This window comes from Juglans regia, chromosome 10 (genome assembly GCF_001411555.2).
Source record: "Juglans regia cultivar Chandler chromosome 10, Walnut 2.0, whole genome shotgun sequence".
In the NCBI taxonomy this organism is placed as follows: Eukaryota; Viridiplantae; Streptophyta; class Magnoliopsida; order Fagales; family Juglandaceae; genus Juglans; species Juglans regia.
In genome coordinates this window covers 34,653,710-34,672,207 of record NC_049910.1, presented here as the reverse complement: position 1 = coordinate 34,672,207, position 18,498 = coordinate 34,653,710, and the positions used below count along the sequence as shown (strand labels likewise).

The 18,498-nt window shown below is 34.7% G+C and overlaps 1 protein-coding gene across 1 annotated transcript; it reads left to right on the top strand.

The window, feature by feature from the left end:
- Positions 1-5,220: 5,220 nt before the first annotated feature.
- Positions 5,221-6,003, top strand: LOC108983837 (defensin-like protein 1). Its single transcript, XM_018955615.2, has 2 exons — positions 5,221-5,355; positions 5,483-6,003. The coding sequence occupies exons 1-2, from the start codon at positions 5,295-5,297 to the stop codon at positions 5,650-5,652; spliced, it is 231 nt and encodes a 76-aa protein (XP_018811160.1). The 5' UTR covers positions 5,221-5,294; the 3' UTR covers positions 5,653-6,003.
- The last annotated feature ends 12,495 nt before the right edge of the window (positions 6,004-18,498 follow it).

The following is an 18,498-nucleotide window of genomic DNA, read 5'->3' as shown; positions in this document are numbered from 1 at the left end:
AGGCCAGTTTTGGAACTATAGCGATACACCTCTTTCAAGATTACTGTAAACTTATAATCACTAAACGATCATATTTACATCTCAAAGAAGAGTGCTTTTGAAAGTTTCAGTGGCTGCTTTAACAGTTGGATACTCTTTAAGAAACGGTCATTTTTAGATCATCACCTTTAGTTTATAAGACCAACTTAAAACTTGAGCATGCGTCTCAAGTATCTCCGGGGCTGCTTCTTCCGGCTTCCTGAACTGTGCAAGTCATGGTTGCACGTGCCAAAACAAGGTATTTGGCGATATCTGGAACTACTATTTTTTTTCTCTTTTCAGCACTGATTTTCATCCTTAAACCCACTTTACTTTGAATTCTATAATCATTTAATTATGCTCCAAACAAATTATTTCCCTTTCTCCCCCGTGTTTTGATCCTTTTTAGGCATGAACAGAGGCGATTTCTTTATCTTGCAAAAGCAGTGGATGGTCATCATTTAGACTATCACTTTACTTTATGAAAGTCAAAAGTGCAAGATTGTTTCCCTTCTTTACTTTGTTAAAGAATGTGAATATTCTATAGGTTTTCATCTCATCCTCTATCAAGATTGCCAACATATTATAAAAAGCATTTCCTCCAAAGCCAACACAGGGTAGTACGATAACTATTAGCAAATGGGAAAGAGGTATCCAAAGTGATACATGTATATAGTTTAAACTAGTACCCTGAATCGTCCAGCCTTGTCCAACATCTTTCTTTTTTCCCATTTTCTTGATTTGTTTATGTCAAATGAGATGACAAAAGATCATTCTCCGATCTGGCAAAGTGAAAGTGAGCAGCAAAAGCATGCACCCGGGTTTATAATGTGGTCGGGAGTGGAAAGAGCAGCAATGCAGGGGCTGCAGCGGGCAGCAAGCAAGCAGGTGTGTGCCTTCAGTTGGCATCATCATTATTTTGTGCGGTGGTCCAAAGGGCAAAGTACAACTTCACAGTTCTGTCTTGCCCCCATTTGGTGCCGACCTGAGAATTTTGGCTACTGCTCAACACTTTTTCTATGCCATCACTGCATCAATATAGTGGAGTTTCTCTCTATAAAACTTCAAACGAGCATTCAAACATGGGGCCCGGCCACCTTTCATTCCTCTCCTCGATGGCCATGTAAAGTTGGCTAGATTCTTCAAATCTTTGAGAAAGTGGGCTGTACATGCATGCCTGAACACGGGCCCTCCTTTCCTGTCAGTTGCTTTGGACCCAATAATACTCCCAAAGGAATCCCTTCACCGTTCATCTACCCCATATTGGATTTAAAAATTTGTCACAATCCGAGGAAATGATAGCCATAACTGCACTATTATAAAGCCTAATTTCACCTCTTATTTTTATTATACAGTAGATTTAACGGATTCTATGAAACCACATCAATTTATAGATTTATTTTGTGTAATCTCTTTATATCTGTAACAACTCTCTAATATGAAACTTAACAACTATTATATTCGGAATTGAATAATGATAATATACGTATAATTATTTTACTACTATTTTATAGCTAACCAATGCGATAGTGCCACATCGTAAAAAAAATGCTAAAGTTTTCTTGATTTGGATAATTTAATTTTACATAATTTTCCTCAAAACTATAAAAGAGTTGTAAAAATGTTGTAGCTGCATATATAATTGCTCTTCTGACTTATAAAACGTGTTAAGTCTCACATTATTTTGAACGAGTTGTGCCGGGATCGTATGGGTGCTAAAACTCACATACAAATGTTTACCAAGTGAAATTAGGCTCTAAAAATGACTTTCATGACTCTAGCCACAAGATCAACGTTTAGACTTTATAGCAAGCAAGTATAGTGTAAATGTGGTAAGCATATGCATTTATTTTTGAACATAGGATGGGGTTTGATCGTTGACGTACCAAAAAGAGTGTCCAACGAGTGATAATGGATCAAGCCCAATGGAGCTGGGTCATCCGATGAGTGTGCTTGAATAAGGCCTACTGCCCATTCAAGTAGGGACCAAAGCAAGAGAGTTGGGCCCTTGGGTTATATGATCATTTTAATTTGTGGAAAACAGAGGTCAGCAGAATTTGACTACTAAAAGTAGAAGAATAAATATAGATAGAAATTACTATTGAGAGTATTCATTTTACACACATAATGTGACATCATGTAGACCACACATATCTTCAAGTGAATATTGAAAACAATCAACTAGAAGTAGTCACGCAGTGAGTGTAAAGTGTGCACTGCTATAATGACTTCTCTCTAACATTACTCATAGACGAGTTGAGATATTCTTAACATCTAAACAGAACCCGAAAATGATCTATAAGTATAAATGGTGAATGATGAGAATGACTTTCTAATTTAACCAAACCGACAAAGGTGAGATTTCAGTGTGAATGAATAAGTGGAGTGGGGCTGCTTGAAGATAAGATGCGATTTCGGGTTGGGATAGGTATCTGTGTGAGTTGTTTCTTTGTTTTTTTGTTTTGTCTCTTCCCTTTCATTTTTCTCTCTTTCTTTCCACTTTCCAATTGCATGGCTCTCCAGTTCACACCACCTCTCATACATGATATCATGTTAAACTCATGGCTAATGATACCTTGCAACCTGTTCACTACTCCATTACTATTCTTTAATCATTAAATAAAATAAAAAAATTAAATAAAAAATAATAATAAATAAATAATAAGAGAGTAGTAAATTGACGTAATTTTATATGATGTATTAGACTTATTTAATATTAAAAATAATTTTATAATATAATTTATTATATTAAAATATATTAATTTATAAATTTATTTTTATAAAATCTTTTAAAATATTTATCTTATATGAAAGCAACTCATCAACACTCATAAAGAGGGGCGTAGATTTTCAACAAACACCCTGTTAAGAAGGGGCCACCTAATTAAATGATGAGTTCTTTTAATTTACAATTCGACTGTATAAAGTGTAATAGTTGAAGACTGACAAGTTGTGATGATTTGCTGTTTTGGAGTATTGATCGTTCAGGATCTTTAGTTTATAGATCAAAAAGTGATAACCTATAGAAATTGAACATGTATTTGAAACAAAATGTGGCCCCCAGCCCACGCATGCATGATTTTGACACGTTTTACTGGATGGAGCCCTTGGATTTCTTTCAATTTCTCCTCGCCGCGATACAACAGGCCTGCAGACAAGTCCTGGCCTTCGTGTTCATGTCATGATTCATGTCGGAGTCAATTTCCACTCTTAACTTTACGCCATGTCTTGTTGTGTCGTGTGTTGTTTTGAACTGATTAGTTTATTATACATCACAGGTACAATTATTGCATGAAGAGTAACAACTTGTTTGTAATAAAATAATATTATTTTAAATTTTATATTGACTTTTATCTTTGATTTAATAAATTTAAATATAATAAAAAATATTACTATATTTCAAATTATGTATAAATTGTAAATAGTTCGCAAGCCTATCACTGCTCTGGCATAATATACGCAGGTAGGGAAGAATGTGAAACAGATTCTGAATTTAAGTAGTGAGGATTACAACTTATTCAAAATTTATAGATAATTTTAAATATAATAATATTTTTTATTAAATTTAAATCCATCAAATTAAAAATTAAAATCAAAATAAAATTTCAAATAATATTATTTTATTACATAATCGCAAACAAGTTATTACATAATAATTCTATCATTTTCTCACTTCTCCATTTTAGGTAGAGAAACTCTCTCATTCTCTCTAGAAAACTCAGTCTACAAATAGGGTGCTATATGGTAATTATAACAAATATTTAGGCTTACCTATTATAGTAGGTAGGTCTAAGTATAACAATCTCTTTAAGTGCCTTCCGCACATTATGTATATACTTTATGGTTGTATTTTTTTCTCCCTTCACCGATATGGTTTTGATAAAATCTATTACACTCCAGTTGTCATCAGTCGACACGCGTACCACCACGCCGTTCTACAACTATCGATCTATTGGGACGGAGCTGAATCGAGCCAAAAAGCTCTACGCATGGCCCTCACACACAGTTTGTTTTCATGTGTGGTCTTCACGCATCGCCATGCCATGACGCCTCTGCCGATTACACGCACCGTATCAACAGATTCCCCACGTCGAGATCTTCCACCACAGATGCGTGAGAAGATAGATGACTAGCCGAAGATCAATCCATCTGATGCCATCCTTTCGACTATGTCATCGTTTTTCCTAACTGATAATCTTGAAAGAGGAACTACGAATTTTTCTAAAAAACATCTCAAGACAACAAACTGTCGTACACCCAAAACTTTCACCGCTTCCAACGAAGGTGTAGTTCTATAGTTCGTATGATTTTGTAAACTGCTAACTACCGTCTTTTACGATGACATCCTCTTTGTAGGGCATGGATGGGGATAAAAAAAATTGGTCCCAAAATCTATTTTTTTTCATTACTTTAAATTATAATTAGAGCCGTGCTATTCTGTTGCCTGAGTAGCATTACTCATTTTGATCGCTAGTTCAAAATTTTGTTTTTATTCATATTTTTTTATTATTTTAAAATATTTTTAAAAATATAAAAAAAATTCAATATATTAATATTACTTTCTTAATTATTAAGAAAAAAATTTAAATATATAAGATGTTAAAATAAAAGAATAAATAAAATGAACAAAATAGTGTTTTTTTTTTATAATCATTATTCGTTTGTTGGAACCTCACCCCTCTCATTTATCATCTTTGCGATTTTTAATAGAAATTTACTTCCTTAAAAATTAAATAAATGAATAAATAAATAAATAAATAAAAACTCTATCATTTCTCTTCTGAAATAATGTCATTCCAGATCTGCCGACGTACAATAACTTTACAAATGCACTGTCCTCGATCTTGACAGCACTATGCCGAGCGGGCGGATTGGTCCGAGTGGAGTGAAAAAAAAAAAGGATAGCATTTTCCGCCATGGAATTACAAGCATGCTTTTTGGCTCGTGTATCGATATTGCACACTCTTTAACAGATCAGCATTTGTATTTGACAAAAAAAAAAAAAATAGTTACAGTGAATAGTAAATGTATAAGAACAACACAATTACTTTTAAAAAATAATATATATATATATATAAAATCATTAAAAAAATAATAATTTTTTAATAATCAACCTACTTTTACTAAACCCACACAGATGACCCAAGAGTAGTACGTACGTGTCGGTCACAACTCCACTATATATGTGGGCAAGTATACACTCGGAAGAGTAATTATTAGCATTTGCAGTAGGTATAAAGAGTTGGAGCCGAATAAAAAGAAGAAAGAAGAAGAAGATGATGATGGAGAGGAAATCACTTGGGTTTTTCTTGATACTGCTCATTTTCTTGGCTTCTCGTAAGACTTTCTAGCTTCCTATCTCCACTATTTTGATTTTTTGGGACATTTAAGTTTATTCGGAATATGAATGATGTCTGTTTGGGGTTGGGGTTTTATTTATTTATTTATTATTTTTTCATTACAGAAGAGATGATTATGCCAAGTGAGGCAAGAGTTTGCGAGTCACAGAGCCACAAGTTCCAGGGACCATGCGTTCGCGACAACAACTGTGGTCTGGTGTGCAAGAACGAAGGTTTCTCTGGTGGCAAATGCCGTGGATTCCGTCGCCGTTGTTTCTGCACCAAAATTTGTTAATTGGTGCTACCAGAGATGAGGATCATTGCACGCCATGCAGCATATGGGTTTTTAGTAGATTGAAGTAATGAATAATTGCCATGCATATTTGTAGCTCTAGGGTTAAAGTACTTTAGCTTTGTGAGTTATATGTAAATCATGATGCCTGCACATGTTGTCAATGCTGCATGGATCTTGAAGTGATCAATTAGTACTACTGTCATCTAGTCATGACTTTCTTGCTCGATCCATAGTGTTTGTAATTTGTTTGAATAAAAGTACCGAGTCTGAGTCAAGGTGTCTGTCATCTATTCGTGACTTAATTTCTTGTTAATTAATGGTGTTTGCAATTTTATATATATGTTAACTAAATGAGAGAAGTGTGTACGCATTTGCCTTTCATTTTATGGTTTTCAACCTAATTACGTAACAATAACGCTGCCATATGAGACAATCTTATAAAGGGTCTGACTGTTCATCCCAAAATATCAGCCTTCCAATAGAAACATGCACGTACGTATAGCAATTATGTTGTGACCGCACTCTAGCAGAATCCCAATCTCATGAATCCCCATCACTCTTTAAACCTTCGTTCCCCCTCTCTCCTTCACTCCCCCTTCAACATTCAACTATAGCATCCTCGCCCATCACCCCCCACAACCCCCTCACCCACCATCGGCCACCTCTTGGCAAACATAGAACAAAATTGCCTTGCCCACCCTCAGCCCAGTCCCCCTTCGTTCCCCCTCTCTCCTTCACTCCCCCTTGCATGATTCACAGCACCCTCGCCCATCTGCAGCCCCTTCACCTACCATCGGTCACCTCTCGGTAAGCACCGAACAAAATTGCAACAGCCCTTCGCCCACCCGCAACCCCTCCCACCTTCAGCCACTTATCGGCAAAAAAAAAGAAAAAAAAAAAGAAAAAAGAAATCTCATCGTCCCCCTGAGCTGCCCCTCTCAGCCACCGGTTTTTGCTCTTGACAAAACTAGATGCAAAACTCTCAGAATCGTAAGCCAGTGCAGATCGATGGCACATTCTCAGAATCACACCATTGAAGAACACTCTTTGAGCTATGCAATTTCATTGCGTAATCTCGAATTTGTGGCTACGAATTAGAACTCTGTTGCATGTATTAATAATTGGATTTGTTAGAACTTTCTTGTATTAATGGTTGGATTATGATAGAACTATTTTGGATTGAATGTTTGTATTTAGGAAAGCACAAATGAGCTACAAACTGTATTAATTGTTGAATTAAAAGGAAAGCACAACATATGTTGGAAGAAAAGTTCAAATGAGCCACAAACTGAATTGGCGATATTGTCACATAAATAACATAAATGGTCCCCATTTTCTAGGTAGAAATCATCATTAATAGTCAACTAGCAATATTGGCATGCAATAGACAATAAAAGTGGTGATATTGAAAAATAATAAGCAAGACACGAGCCTCACAAATTTAGGCAATTCAGGCATGAAGTTGAACTAAAATTTTAAGAATTGAGCTTTCTGGAATAGCACATATATTTCATTTCTGCTTATGTGTTTTTTTTACCCAAAGTCCATGACTTTACAATTTTTTCTCTTAGGTTGAAGGGAAAACCAATTTTTTCCAATTTTGGCTCATAAAAGTCTAGCTTTTTGTAGCTGCTACTTAATTATTTAGTGTTTCAGACCTTGTTTCATTGTGTGTTTTTTTCCCTGATAAGTAACTTTGTTTCATTGTTTTAATGCTACATTTGCTATCTCTCAAACCTAGTGCCCCAATTCTCTTTACATTATTCGTTTATGTTCAATGTTCCTGTCCTTGTCTGCTAGAGTCAAGTCAAATATGGGACCAAATATAGCTCATCTTAAATGTCCCTACCCCTCTTTTGGTAACCTAGACCAAATATAGGAAACAAGAATGCCCCTACTAACTTGCATACATTTGACCCCACTAATGCCAACACCTGCATACCTATCGGAGCAAACTGCATGCAAATCTGCATCATGCAAACAAGATTATCTTAGTTTCACGAGGTATCTCTAAGTAAGAAGTCTTGTTTCTGTAAACCCATTTTCTTTTTGCTACATGCACTACTAGCTCTCAGATTTAGTGCTTACTTTCTTCCATATTTTCCAAGTTCTCATCCTGGTTCAAGTTCATGGATTCCAAAAGGGGAAGACAAAGTTATTTTGGAACGAGAGGGTATTTCTTGAACATGTTGCGATTGAGCAAGTCAAATTTAAAACAATGGAGAAGAATTATAGTAGAACCTTGAAAATATTGTTGTTGTCATGGTTTACTTTTATTGTAATGAACATGTGGTGGTGAATGTAATGGACATGTGATGACTGATGTGGGAATGTAATAGACATGTGGTGACTGATGTGGGAATGTAATGAACATGTGCTAAATGTAATGAAAATGTTGAATGTTGTTCTTTTTATTTTTATGTAATAGATGTTTCATACAAAGATTACCGATATGGACAACAAAACTTCAAACTATAAAAAGAAACCCTCAAACATAAAAAAATACTAGATCAAGACATGACATAATCACATAAAAATATAGTTTCAAAACATTCAGAATTACATAGAATAATAAATCCACTCTCAGTTACATCCACTCTCAGTTAAAGACTATGAGAGGAAAGTAGCAAAACTTCAATCCACTATTCAAACCTTCAATCCACTCTACTCTTCAAAGCTCACAATCTACTGTGTTCTTCCATGTCATATCAAACTAAAGAGGGATGAAATTAACTTTGTAGTAGAATTTGTTTAAATTAACTATCCATAACAAAAGAGACAAGAGACAAAAATTTCATACTCCACTTAAACAACTTTACTAAGAATCCAAATTTAACTCAATGTTATCAGACCGCACCCCAAGATCCCTACATAAAACATAACAAAACACAAAAAATATTAACTTCTTCAATTAAAGACAAAAAAATAAAACATAAATATTAATAAGGTATTATACCTCATTGAAAGACAATTGTTCCTCACATGTCCCTCATTCTTGCAAATGTTACAACGTCTTTTCTTTATTGTTTGAGTTTCTTTTAGGTTTTTTGCTCTCAAAAATTTTGGTTGTCCTTTTGTTGGCACTCGTGGAGGATCCTAGACCGTCTGTGAAAAATTCGATATAACGTAACTTCTTAACATCTGTGAATCGTTGGTTGGCACCTCTCAACATGGAAAAATTGTTTTCTCAGTATCTACATGATCTTCCATCAGAAGTAACTCTTTGTAAACATTCTCTAATGCAAGAGAGAGGTTGTTTAGTTTTTTTTGTTGACTGCGACCCAAGTTCTGCAATATCATAAAATTGCATCATCAACTTACTTGTTCTCAAAAGCTGATCATCTTGTGTCAGGACTTGCCCTTCAAAATGTGGTATGTCTGGAATAGGTCGACTCTTAACATTAACAATTCTTCTTTCTAGAACATACTGCTGCAATAGTCTATTTAATTTCGATTTCGTGGCAAGGACACATAAGATATGCCTACAGAGAATCCCCATAAACTCAAACATGTGGGATGTACATATTGCATGTTTTTCACCACTCTCGAATGTCACATAATAAAGAGGTATTTCTTTGCCATGAAATACCACTCCATATGTCTTCCTTCCACCCTCTTTGAAAATTTTTGTTGATTTGTACCGTTAACTATTAAAAAGCTCATCTTTGAAGATCATGAAAGACTTTCTTGTATAAACCATAGTCATCTCCTCTTCAATTTTATTGACATGTTTTCAATATCGTCCGTGTAGATTTTATCCGCACATCATTTTCTTTCTCTTTAAAATAACGTGCATATATAGCTTTCTCATATTGATGCAAAAGTCACTAACCATAGTGCTTAATCGAACATAATCTTTGAAAAATTTGTTCATGATTTCACTACTTTGAGTTGTTGACATACACGCATAGAATGTTGAATGCAAGTAAGCTGGAACCCACTTATCACGTCGACTGTAAAAGATTTTGCAGCCAATTATTTTCTCCTAGCCCATACTTCACTAATATCAAACTTCATTCATCCTCAAACTCATTAGTTGTAATTGTCTCATGTATACAATGACGAAAATCTTTTTGAAAGTCTGGAAACTTGTTATACACATGAGACAAGTGTTCTAAATTTTTTTATAAAATATGTCACAAGCACAATGTATTTGGAAGCACCTCTGCAATGGCCTTGGCCATGACTTTGTCATTATCAGTAATTATGGTTGAAGGGACATGCCCAAGCATTACCTCTTGTCATGTTCTTAATAACTATATATACGATTCGACTATTTCATTAATTAACAAAGCACAACCAAACATTATGGTTTGGTGATGATGGTTAACTCCAGAAAATGACACAAATGACATCTTATAAATATTGGTCAGGTAGGTGACATCAAATGTGACAACATCCCAAAAATATTGATATGTAGCTCTAGATCGGATATCTGTTAACTTTTCATGCACCCATCCTAATAAACTTGCATGGAGTACACAAAATCAGGTTCTTTGTATTGTCGATTAAGAAAGTAGGCATATAACATTTGTACATCCCCGTCCTCAAATAATTTTTTCCTTTTGTTTTTCAAGTATTTTTCAACATCATTGCCAATACAACCAATATTAAAGTCTTCACCTAAATCTTTACTTAACACCGACATTATTTTTCTTGTCGGTACACCAGACACATTTAAAGTCATAATAAGTTTTTTTTAGACTTTAGTAACTCCTCTATGTCCACAGAGCCAGCTCGTACTTCTAGGCGTAAGTAGAATATGGTTATGTTCAAGTATAAACTTGTTAACTATCCATTTTTCACCATCTTTTTTCTATTCCCATCAAAACTTTACATCCAATCTTTGTCTTAGCAGGTTCAGGAATTGTTCGTTTTTTTTGTTTTGGACTTTCTTGTCGGTATCCTTCCCTTGAACAAAAGTAGTCGACTGCAACTAGTTTTTCTCATCTTTTGAACAGTGAGTATGGTTGGTCCGAATTGTAAAATCTTTTCGTCTTGCATATGCCTTGCAAAAATTTTTGGCGTCTTCCACGTCATCAAATACTATACCAATGAATGGCTCCATAGGACCACTACTCGAACATGGGTTTAACTCATTGGCTCCATCACCCATACTCACTCTATCTTCGACATTCACTCCATCTTTCAAATTCACTCCCTCTTCCAAATTCACTCCATCTTCCCCTTTCACATTACATTGTTCTTCTATACTTTCAGCATTAAGTCTTGCATTCTCAACTTCTTGACAATCTCCATACATCTGTAATGATATACATGATATTTACATTATGAAATGAAAAGTTGTAAAGAGAAACTAGATAATTATAATTTAATCTAAAAGATTAGGAATTTCTCATCCAAACAAGTAAATTATTATTAGTACCTATTCTTTTATATTCAGACTCTACGTACTACTGCTTTCAACAAATGTTTTTTGTGCATAAGACTTGAAATGCTTTTTGTGCCTACCCTTTTATTCCCAAATTCATTTGACAACCAGACAAACTTTCGACAAATTCTTTTTGTGCATAAGACTCGAAAAGTCTCAAAAGCGGCACCATGATGTCGGCTTGAAGAAAAATTCGCAGCAACGAATTCATTGCTTGAAGAAAATCGGGAGAAAACTGAAAAATGAAATTAAATTGAAAACAGAAATATCGACAGGAAAAGAAAAGGATTGAAAACTGAAAACTGAAAGTAAATTGAAAACTAAAATATCAGCAACAAACTGTAAGAACCTCACTTTGAACAGATTCCATTGACCTCTAATGTTCTGATGGTCTTGATTTTGGTTTCATACTAAAAAAATAATAGAATGCAGCTGATGTGAAAGAGATGGAGAGGGAGATTTCTGCATCTATGAACACATCTCCTACCCGAGAACCATAGAAAAATCCAAATTGAAAATTACCATGAAAGTGACTCAGGTGATAAGGCTGCTAAAGTGCACTCCTGCGGCGGCTTGAACGATAGATGCTGTTGAAGTATTTCGGGTGTGAATAGGGCTCCAATCAATTTGGTGTAATAAGTTTCATGCTGGTTTGGTAGACTTGCTTATGTGTCTTAGTTTTAACTGAAGGCTATTAAGGCCAAAAATACAACCCGACTAGTCCAAAGCAGACCTGCTACTATATCGCTTTGTTTTGCGCTCTTCTCATTTTGACCGTTAATGCATTTAAATTTTTTTTACTTACTAATGTCTTTGACAAGTGCTGCACACTTTATTCACATGAATGATTAATATAGAGTGCATAATTATATAGCAAGATTTGTAGAGTGCATAATTAATTAAGGATTTTTTATCAAGCATATATATATATATATTTATATATATATATAGCTAGCATATGATTAATTTGCTAATTGGCATCTAACAATATTTTGTAAGTATATATTTTTGAATTATAAATTATTAGAAGTCCTAAATAGTATATAACTCATGTATAATTCTTGGAACTGTCGAGGGCTTAGGAACCCTCGAACAGTTAGAGAACTTCACTTTCTAGTGAAACAAAAGTGCCCAAAGTTGATCTTCCTAATCGAAACAAAGTGCACAAGGGAGAAAATGGAAAGAATCAGAAACAAACTTGGTTTTGACAGAAGCTTTATAGTAGATAGTAGAGGTACTAGTGGAGGTTTGGCAATGCTATGGAAGTCAGATTCTAACATAGAGGTTGTGACTTTTACAAATTTTCATATCTCAATTAGAATGAAGGAGGCAATTACTGGAACAATATGGTCCATAAGAGGTTTTTATGAGAATCCCATAACAGCCAAAAGAGAATGATCTTGGCATCTTTTAAGGCTCCTAAGACCCACAAACCATAGGCCTTGGTTGTCTATGGGAGATTTCAATGAAATTCTCTATAGTCATGAGAAATTCGGGGGAACCTAAAGACCATATGCTCAGATGCATAGTTTCAAACAAGCCTTACAGGACACTGAACTATATGACATGGGTTACTTTGGGTCAAAATTTACCTAGTCTAACAGAAGAGAAGGCTCAGACTTTATTAAAGAGAGGCTTGATCGTGTGTTTGCCAATACTCAATGTCTTAACAGCTTCTCAGACTTTTCTACTAGCATCTTACCGGTTTGCTCTTCTGACCACAATCCTATTCTAACAACCTGGAGCAATCAAACACAACAATCAAGGAGAGCCAGAATCTTCAGGTATGAAAATAGTTGGGGCCTAAACAATGAATGCAAAAATATGATTTCTACATCTTGGAAGAACAATAATTGTGCTGGCAGGTCATTGATAGACTTCTCAAACAAACTAAACAGATGCAAGTACAAACTCCTATCTTGGAAGAAGAAACAAGCAAAGGATACCAAATGGGAAATTGATCACAATGGCAATGAGCAGGCTACTATCAAACATATTCAAAACCAAGTTCAGAAGATATTAGAGCAAGAGGAAATGAAATGGAAACAACGTTCTAAGCAAAGATGGTTGACAGAAGGTGATAAAAATACCAGATATTTTCATTCATGTGCTACTCAAAGAAACAAACAGCATACCATCACAAGTATCAGAGATGGAATGAGAAATCAATGTACTTCACCTCAGGATATAAATCATTGCATTCAGGATTTCTTTACAAAGCTCTTTACTTCATCAAATCCAGTGGGGCAGGATCAATATGTGAAAGACATTCCAACTCTTACCAGCAGTGAGATGAACCTCTATTTGATAAAGGATTTTTCTCATTCAAAAGTACAAGAAGCCATTCATAGTATGAGTGCTATAAGTTCTCCAAGACCTGACGGATTCTCAGCTGGTTTTTATCATCACAACTGGGATATTGTAGGTGAGGATTTGTGTGAGGTAGTCAGTAAAGCACTAAACACAAATAGATGGGATAGCTCTATCAATAGGACCTATATAGTTTTGATTCCAAAGGTTAAAAATCTCATCTCGGTTTCAGATTTTAGGCCAATAAGTTTGTGTATTGTGCTTTATAAAGTTATGGGTAAGGTTTTAGCCAACAGATTAAAACCTTTACTGCCCTCAATCATATCTCCAAACCAAAGTGCCTTTGTGCAAGGAAGGCAAATAACTAACAATATCATAGTAGCTTTTGAAGCTTTACATTCAATGCACAGCAAGATGAAAGGATCCAAGGGTTATATGTCTCTTAAGTTGGACATGAGCAAAGCATATGACATACTAGAATGGAATTTCCTTGAAAAGGTCATGCTTAAGATGGGCTTTAATAGGAAATGTGTGGATATCATTATGAACTGTGTAAAAATAGTTTCTTATTCTGTTTTGATTAATGGCAATCCACAATCTTTCTTTTCACCTTCAAAAGGTATTAGACAGGGTGATGCTTTATCACCCTGTCTATTTATTCCATGCTTAGAGGCTCTAAGTCAAATGCTCAAATTAGCTAAGAAGAAAAAGCTGATAACAGGTTTACCTTTGGGCAGAGAAAAAATGCATATAAGTTATCTTTTCTTTGCAGATGATTGTATGGTTTTTTGCCAAGCAACTGACTCACAATGGACCAGGATGATGGAACTAATCAAAGATTTTGAAAGGGCATTAGGGCAAAGATTGAACAAAGACAAATCTAGCTTATTTTTCAGCAAAAACACTCAAACTGCCACAAGAGAAAGAATAACCAGAAAAGCAGGCATCAGAGTCACTTCTTCATATGAAAATTATCTTGGATTGCCTTCCTTAATAGGTAGATCAAGAACACAAGAATTCAAAGGAGACCTTGACAAAGTCAGTAGCAAGATGAATAACTGGAAGGTAAAATTCCTATCACAGGCAAGAAGATAAATTTTATTAAAATCAGTCATACAAGCCATTCCCACCTACTCGATGGGTGTCTTTAAAATGCCAAAAGGCTTGTTGATCCAGCTTAACAAAATGATGAGAGGCTTCTGGTGGGGCCAAGAAAATCAAGAAAGAAAAATTAACTGGTTGAGTTGGTCTCAAATGGGGCAGTCAAAGATCAAAGGAGGGTTAGGCTTTAGAGATTTTGAAAATTTTAATAATGTTTTGCTTGCAAAGCAAGGATGGAGGCTTATAACCATTCCTAACTCACTAGCAGCCACAATTTTGAAGATAAAGTACTTCCCAAAATCAGACTTCTTAAATGCAAAATTGGGAAGTAGCCCCTCATACATATGGAGAAGCATCTTATCAGCAAGACCTTTAATCAAAGAAGGTCTTATATGGCATATAGGCAATGAAAAAACTGTTAAAATATGGTCTGACCCTTGGTTACCTCAACCAGTGTTATACAAGCCTCAAAGTGGAGACAGAATATTGGGAATTGAAGCTAAAGTGGAAAGACTCTTAACTGCATACTCAAAAAAGTAGAATATTCCTTTAATACAATCCATTTTTAATAAGGATGAAGCTGATCTCATTGCCCTAGTCCTTATTAGCCATTGCAACCAGCCAGATAAGTTAATTTGGAGAGGTAAAGCATATTGGAGAGGCAAAACAGATAGTCTTTTTACAGTCAGAAGTGCCTACCATATACAAGGGGAGAGTAAGGAAAGAACAAGGGGCCAACAGTCCTACTATAATAACAATTAAGAAGAATGAACAAAAATTTGGAAGCTTGAAATTCCACCTGCAGCAAAAACTTTTCTATGGAGAGCTTGCAAGAACATTCTGCCCACTAAGTTAAACCTATGTAAAAGGAAAGTTTTGGAAGATCCTACCTGCCCTATGTGTTTAATGGAACCAGAAAGCATAGAACACTTATTGTGGGAATGTGTCTCTACTAATGATGTCCTCAACTTATGCAACATGACTAGGGGTGTAAACCGGTCGGTCCGGTCCGGTCCGGTCCGGTCTGGTGATGGACCGAATATCATCGGACCGGACCGGACCGGACCGAACACCCCATAGGGACCGGACCGGACCGGTAGTTATCGGTCCGGTCCGGTCCGGTCGGTCCATTCGGTCCGGCATATTTTTTTTTTAAATCAATTAATAAAAAAAATTTATTTAAAATACTAAATTAAATTAAGTGATTTATTAATATGGATTAGGTAACAAACTCAATAAAAAAATATTTTATATGGTCAATGATAATAAATTAAATGAAAATTACATTATTAATTTATATAATTACTATATAATTAACTAATTGATATTATATATTAGTTAATTCATAGAATATTAACAAGTGTTAATAACATATTTAAATAAGAGGTTAGATTAAGATATATATAAAATATTGTTAATTTATAAAATATTAACAAGTATTAATAACATATTTAAAATTTTATATTGTTAATTGTATAATTATTATATAAATAATATATATAATTTTTTTTTTTAATTATTCGGTCGGTCCGGTCCGGTCCGGTCCGAGAAATCTCCACCCCGGGACCGGACCGAAGACCAAAACTTTCACATTCAATGGACCGAAACCGACCATGCATTTGGTCGGTCCGGTCCGGTCCGGACCGAACCGGTCGGTCCGGTCGGTTTCTCCGGTCCGGACCGACTGGTTTACACCCCTAAACATGACAATTCAAAAAAGTAAAAACTCAACCAAGAATATCATGGATCTGATGCAACAAATGTTTAAAAAATTGAACAAGATTGATATGCAGGAGCTGGCTTTAGTTCTCTGGACCTTATGGTGGAGAAGAAACCAACTTGTTTTAAATAACATCTACATCGACCCAAACTCAATAATCAAAAGAGCAAGACACCTACAAGAAGAGATTTCAGCAATGCAGACAAGAGCAACCATCCAAAGCACATATGTTAACCACATAAGAATATTATGGGAATGTCCACCTCAAGGTTTCTGCAAAATTAATTGGGATGTGGTAGTTGATAAGAAAGTTTGTAAAATAGGGATTGGTGTTTTTGTCAGAGATGAACATGGCAGTTTTTTGGCAACTTTGGCAACCTCGAAAGAGAAACAAGATTCATTACCAGACCCTCTGCTAGCTGAGGCTTTAGCAGTACGAAGAGCAGCAAGATTTGGTTTGGAACTTGGCATGTATAGATTTATTTTGGAAGGTGATTTCCAAACTGTTGTAAATGAGGTGAAACAGTTGCAACAAAATCAGGACTACTTTGGCATGATTATTTTTAATTTAAAAATAACATTAGATCAATTTGATGAGTGGAAGATATGCCATATAAGAAAATTCAGTGGCTCATGATCTAGGTAAATGTGCATTACTTGTAACTGATTATAGAGTAGAGTTGGAGGAAAATCTAAACTATTTTCAATTCATGTAATGGTTATCTCAATCAATGAAAGAGGTTATTTAAAAAAAAAAACTCATGAATAATTGGTTCAGCGATAACAACGAGGTTGGTGGCCCAAGTGGCAGTGTGAAATTAATGAAAAAGAAGTCAAATAAAGCTTCAAATACGACAAAATTAAAGTTACATTGCATGATGACGAGGTAGATCGAGTAGCATCGAAATCCCAATTAAAATCACCGACAATTTATAAACTTTAATTTGGAATGACCAAAGTGGCTTTAATTTGGACAACAAAAGCAGTGGCAGCGCATTGACTACTCTCAATTGGCTTTGGACCGTCGGTAGCAGATATTCTGTTCACTACAAGTAATTAAAAAAGTATTATTTCATATGATAACTTATTTATTATAAAAATATTACAAAAGCCAAAGTTCAGACGACTTGGCATTCATCCCGTACGTGCTAATTAATCGATTTTATCTTTTTTTTTTTCTTTTTATATATATATATATATACAACCTGTTGATACACCGAGACGGCGTGACGCCGCGTGAGGCGTCGTCGGGGACGTTGGAGCCCAATAATCAAGTTACCGTACCCTCTGACTCCCATTTTTCTTTTTACTCTTTTCGAAAAATATCGCTTGTTATTTTTAATTTGTTTTATTTAATTTTTAAAAAATTAATTTTAAATATATTGATATATATTTTTTATTTTTTAAAAATAATAAAAATAAATTCAAAATAAATGGGCGATATAAATGAACGGAACTACTCACGCGCTAATATCCATCTAAAATCAGACATATACGTGTTCAAAAAGAAGTTAAAATAGGAACAAAACGAAAAAACATAAAACACCTATATATCTTAAAGTTCGAATCACGCTTAGTTAAATATAAAATCTTTTATTTTTACAATTCTTTTCAAATTCATCTCATTTAATTATTATAATTTTTTAAAAATTTCATATAAAATAAAATAAATCATTCAATTTTTTTAAATTTTAAAATAAAAATAATAGTTAAAAAATATATTCGAATAATATTTTATTCAATTTTTAATTTTAATATTAACTCATCTTATCTCATATGCGAAAACAAACGAGATTCACAATGTTATGTGGGAAGTAGGCAATGCATTTCTCAAAAACTCATCAATCAAGTAATATTGCTTTCCTCGTTCCATCGTTTCCGCTTCATTGATATAAAAAGCCAAAGTTTTGAATCTTTGAATAGCCTACAACACATGATAAGAACTTGCATTTTATTCAAGTGTTGGCATCACTATGGCATGCATCAGAGAACACAACAGTCGATGAATTCCTTGGAAACCAATTAAAACGTTGTTGTGATCTATATATCACGTCGGCGCGCATTAGCAACAAGATCATCAGGGCATCAATTTGGGACACTAGCTACCAGCTATGAAGCGTTCTTGCTGTCACTTCACATCTTATTTTCAGTTTCGATCTATTTCAAAATTTTCTTGATCTGCCTCCATTTTTTTTTTTTTTTCTGTTTTTTGCCTTTAAAGTTGTTGGGCACGGGGTTTTGAGTCAATCCTACTGTATGGCACCAAGTAGGACGCCCTACTATACGCAAATGACTGGACGTGCCCAATCATGATCTCGTTAGA

Bases quoted from the DNA above. Each gene is read 5' to 3' on its own strand.
- LOC108983837 (XM_018955615.2), top strand. From the start codon at position 5,295: ATGATGATGGAGAGGAAATCACTTGGGTTTTTCTTGATACTGCTCATT. The intron at 5,356-5,482 runs GTAAGACTTTCT...TTTTCATTACAG, and splicing joins GCTCATTTTCTTGGCTTCTC to AAGAGATGATTATGCCAAGT.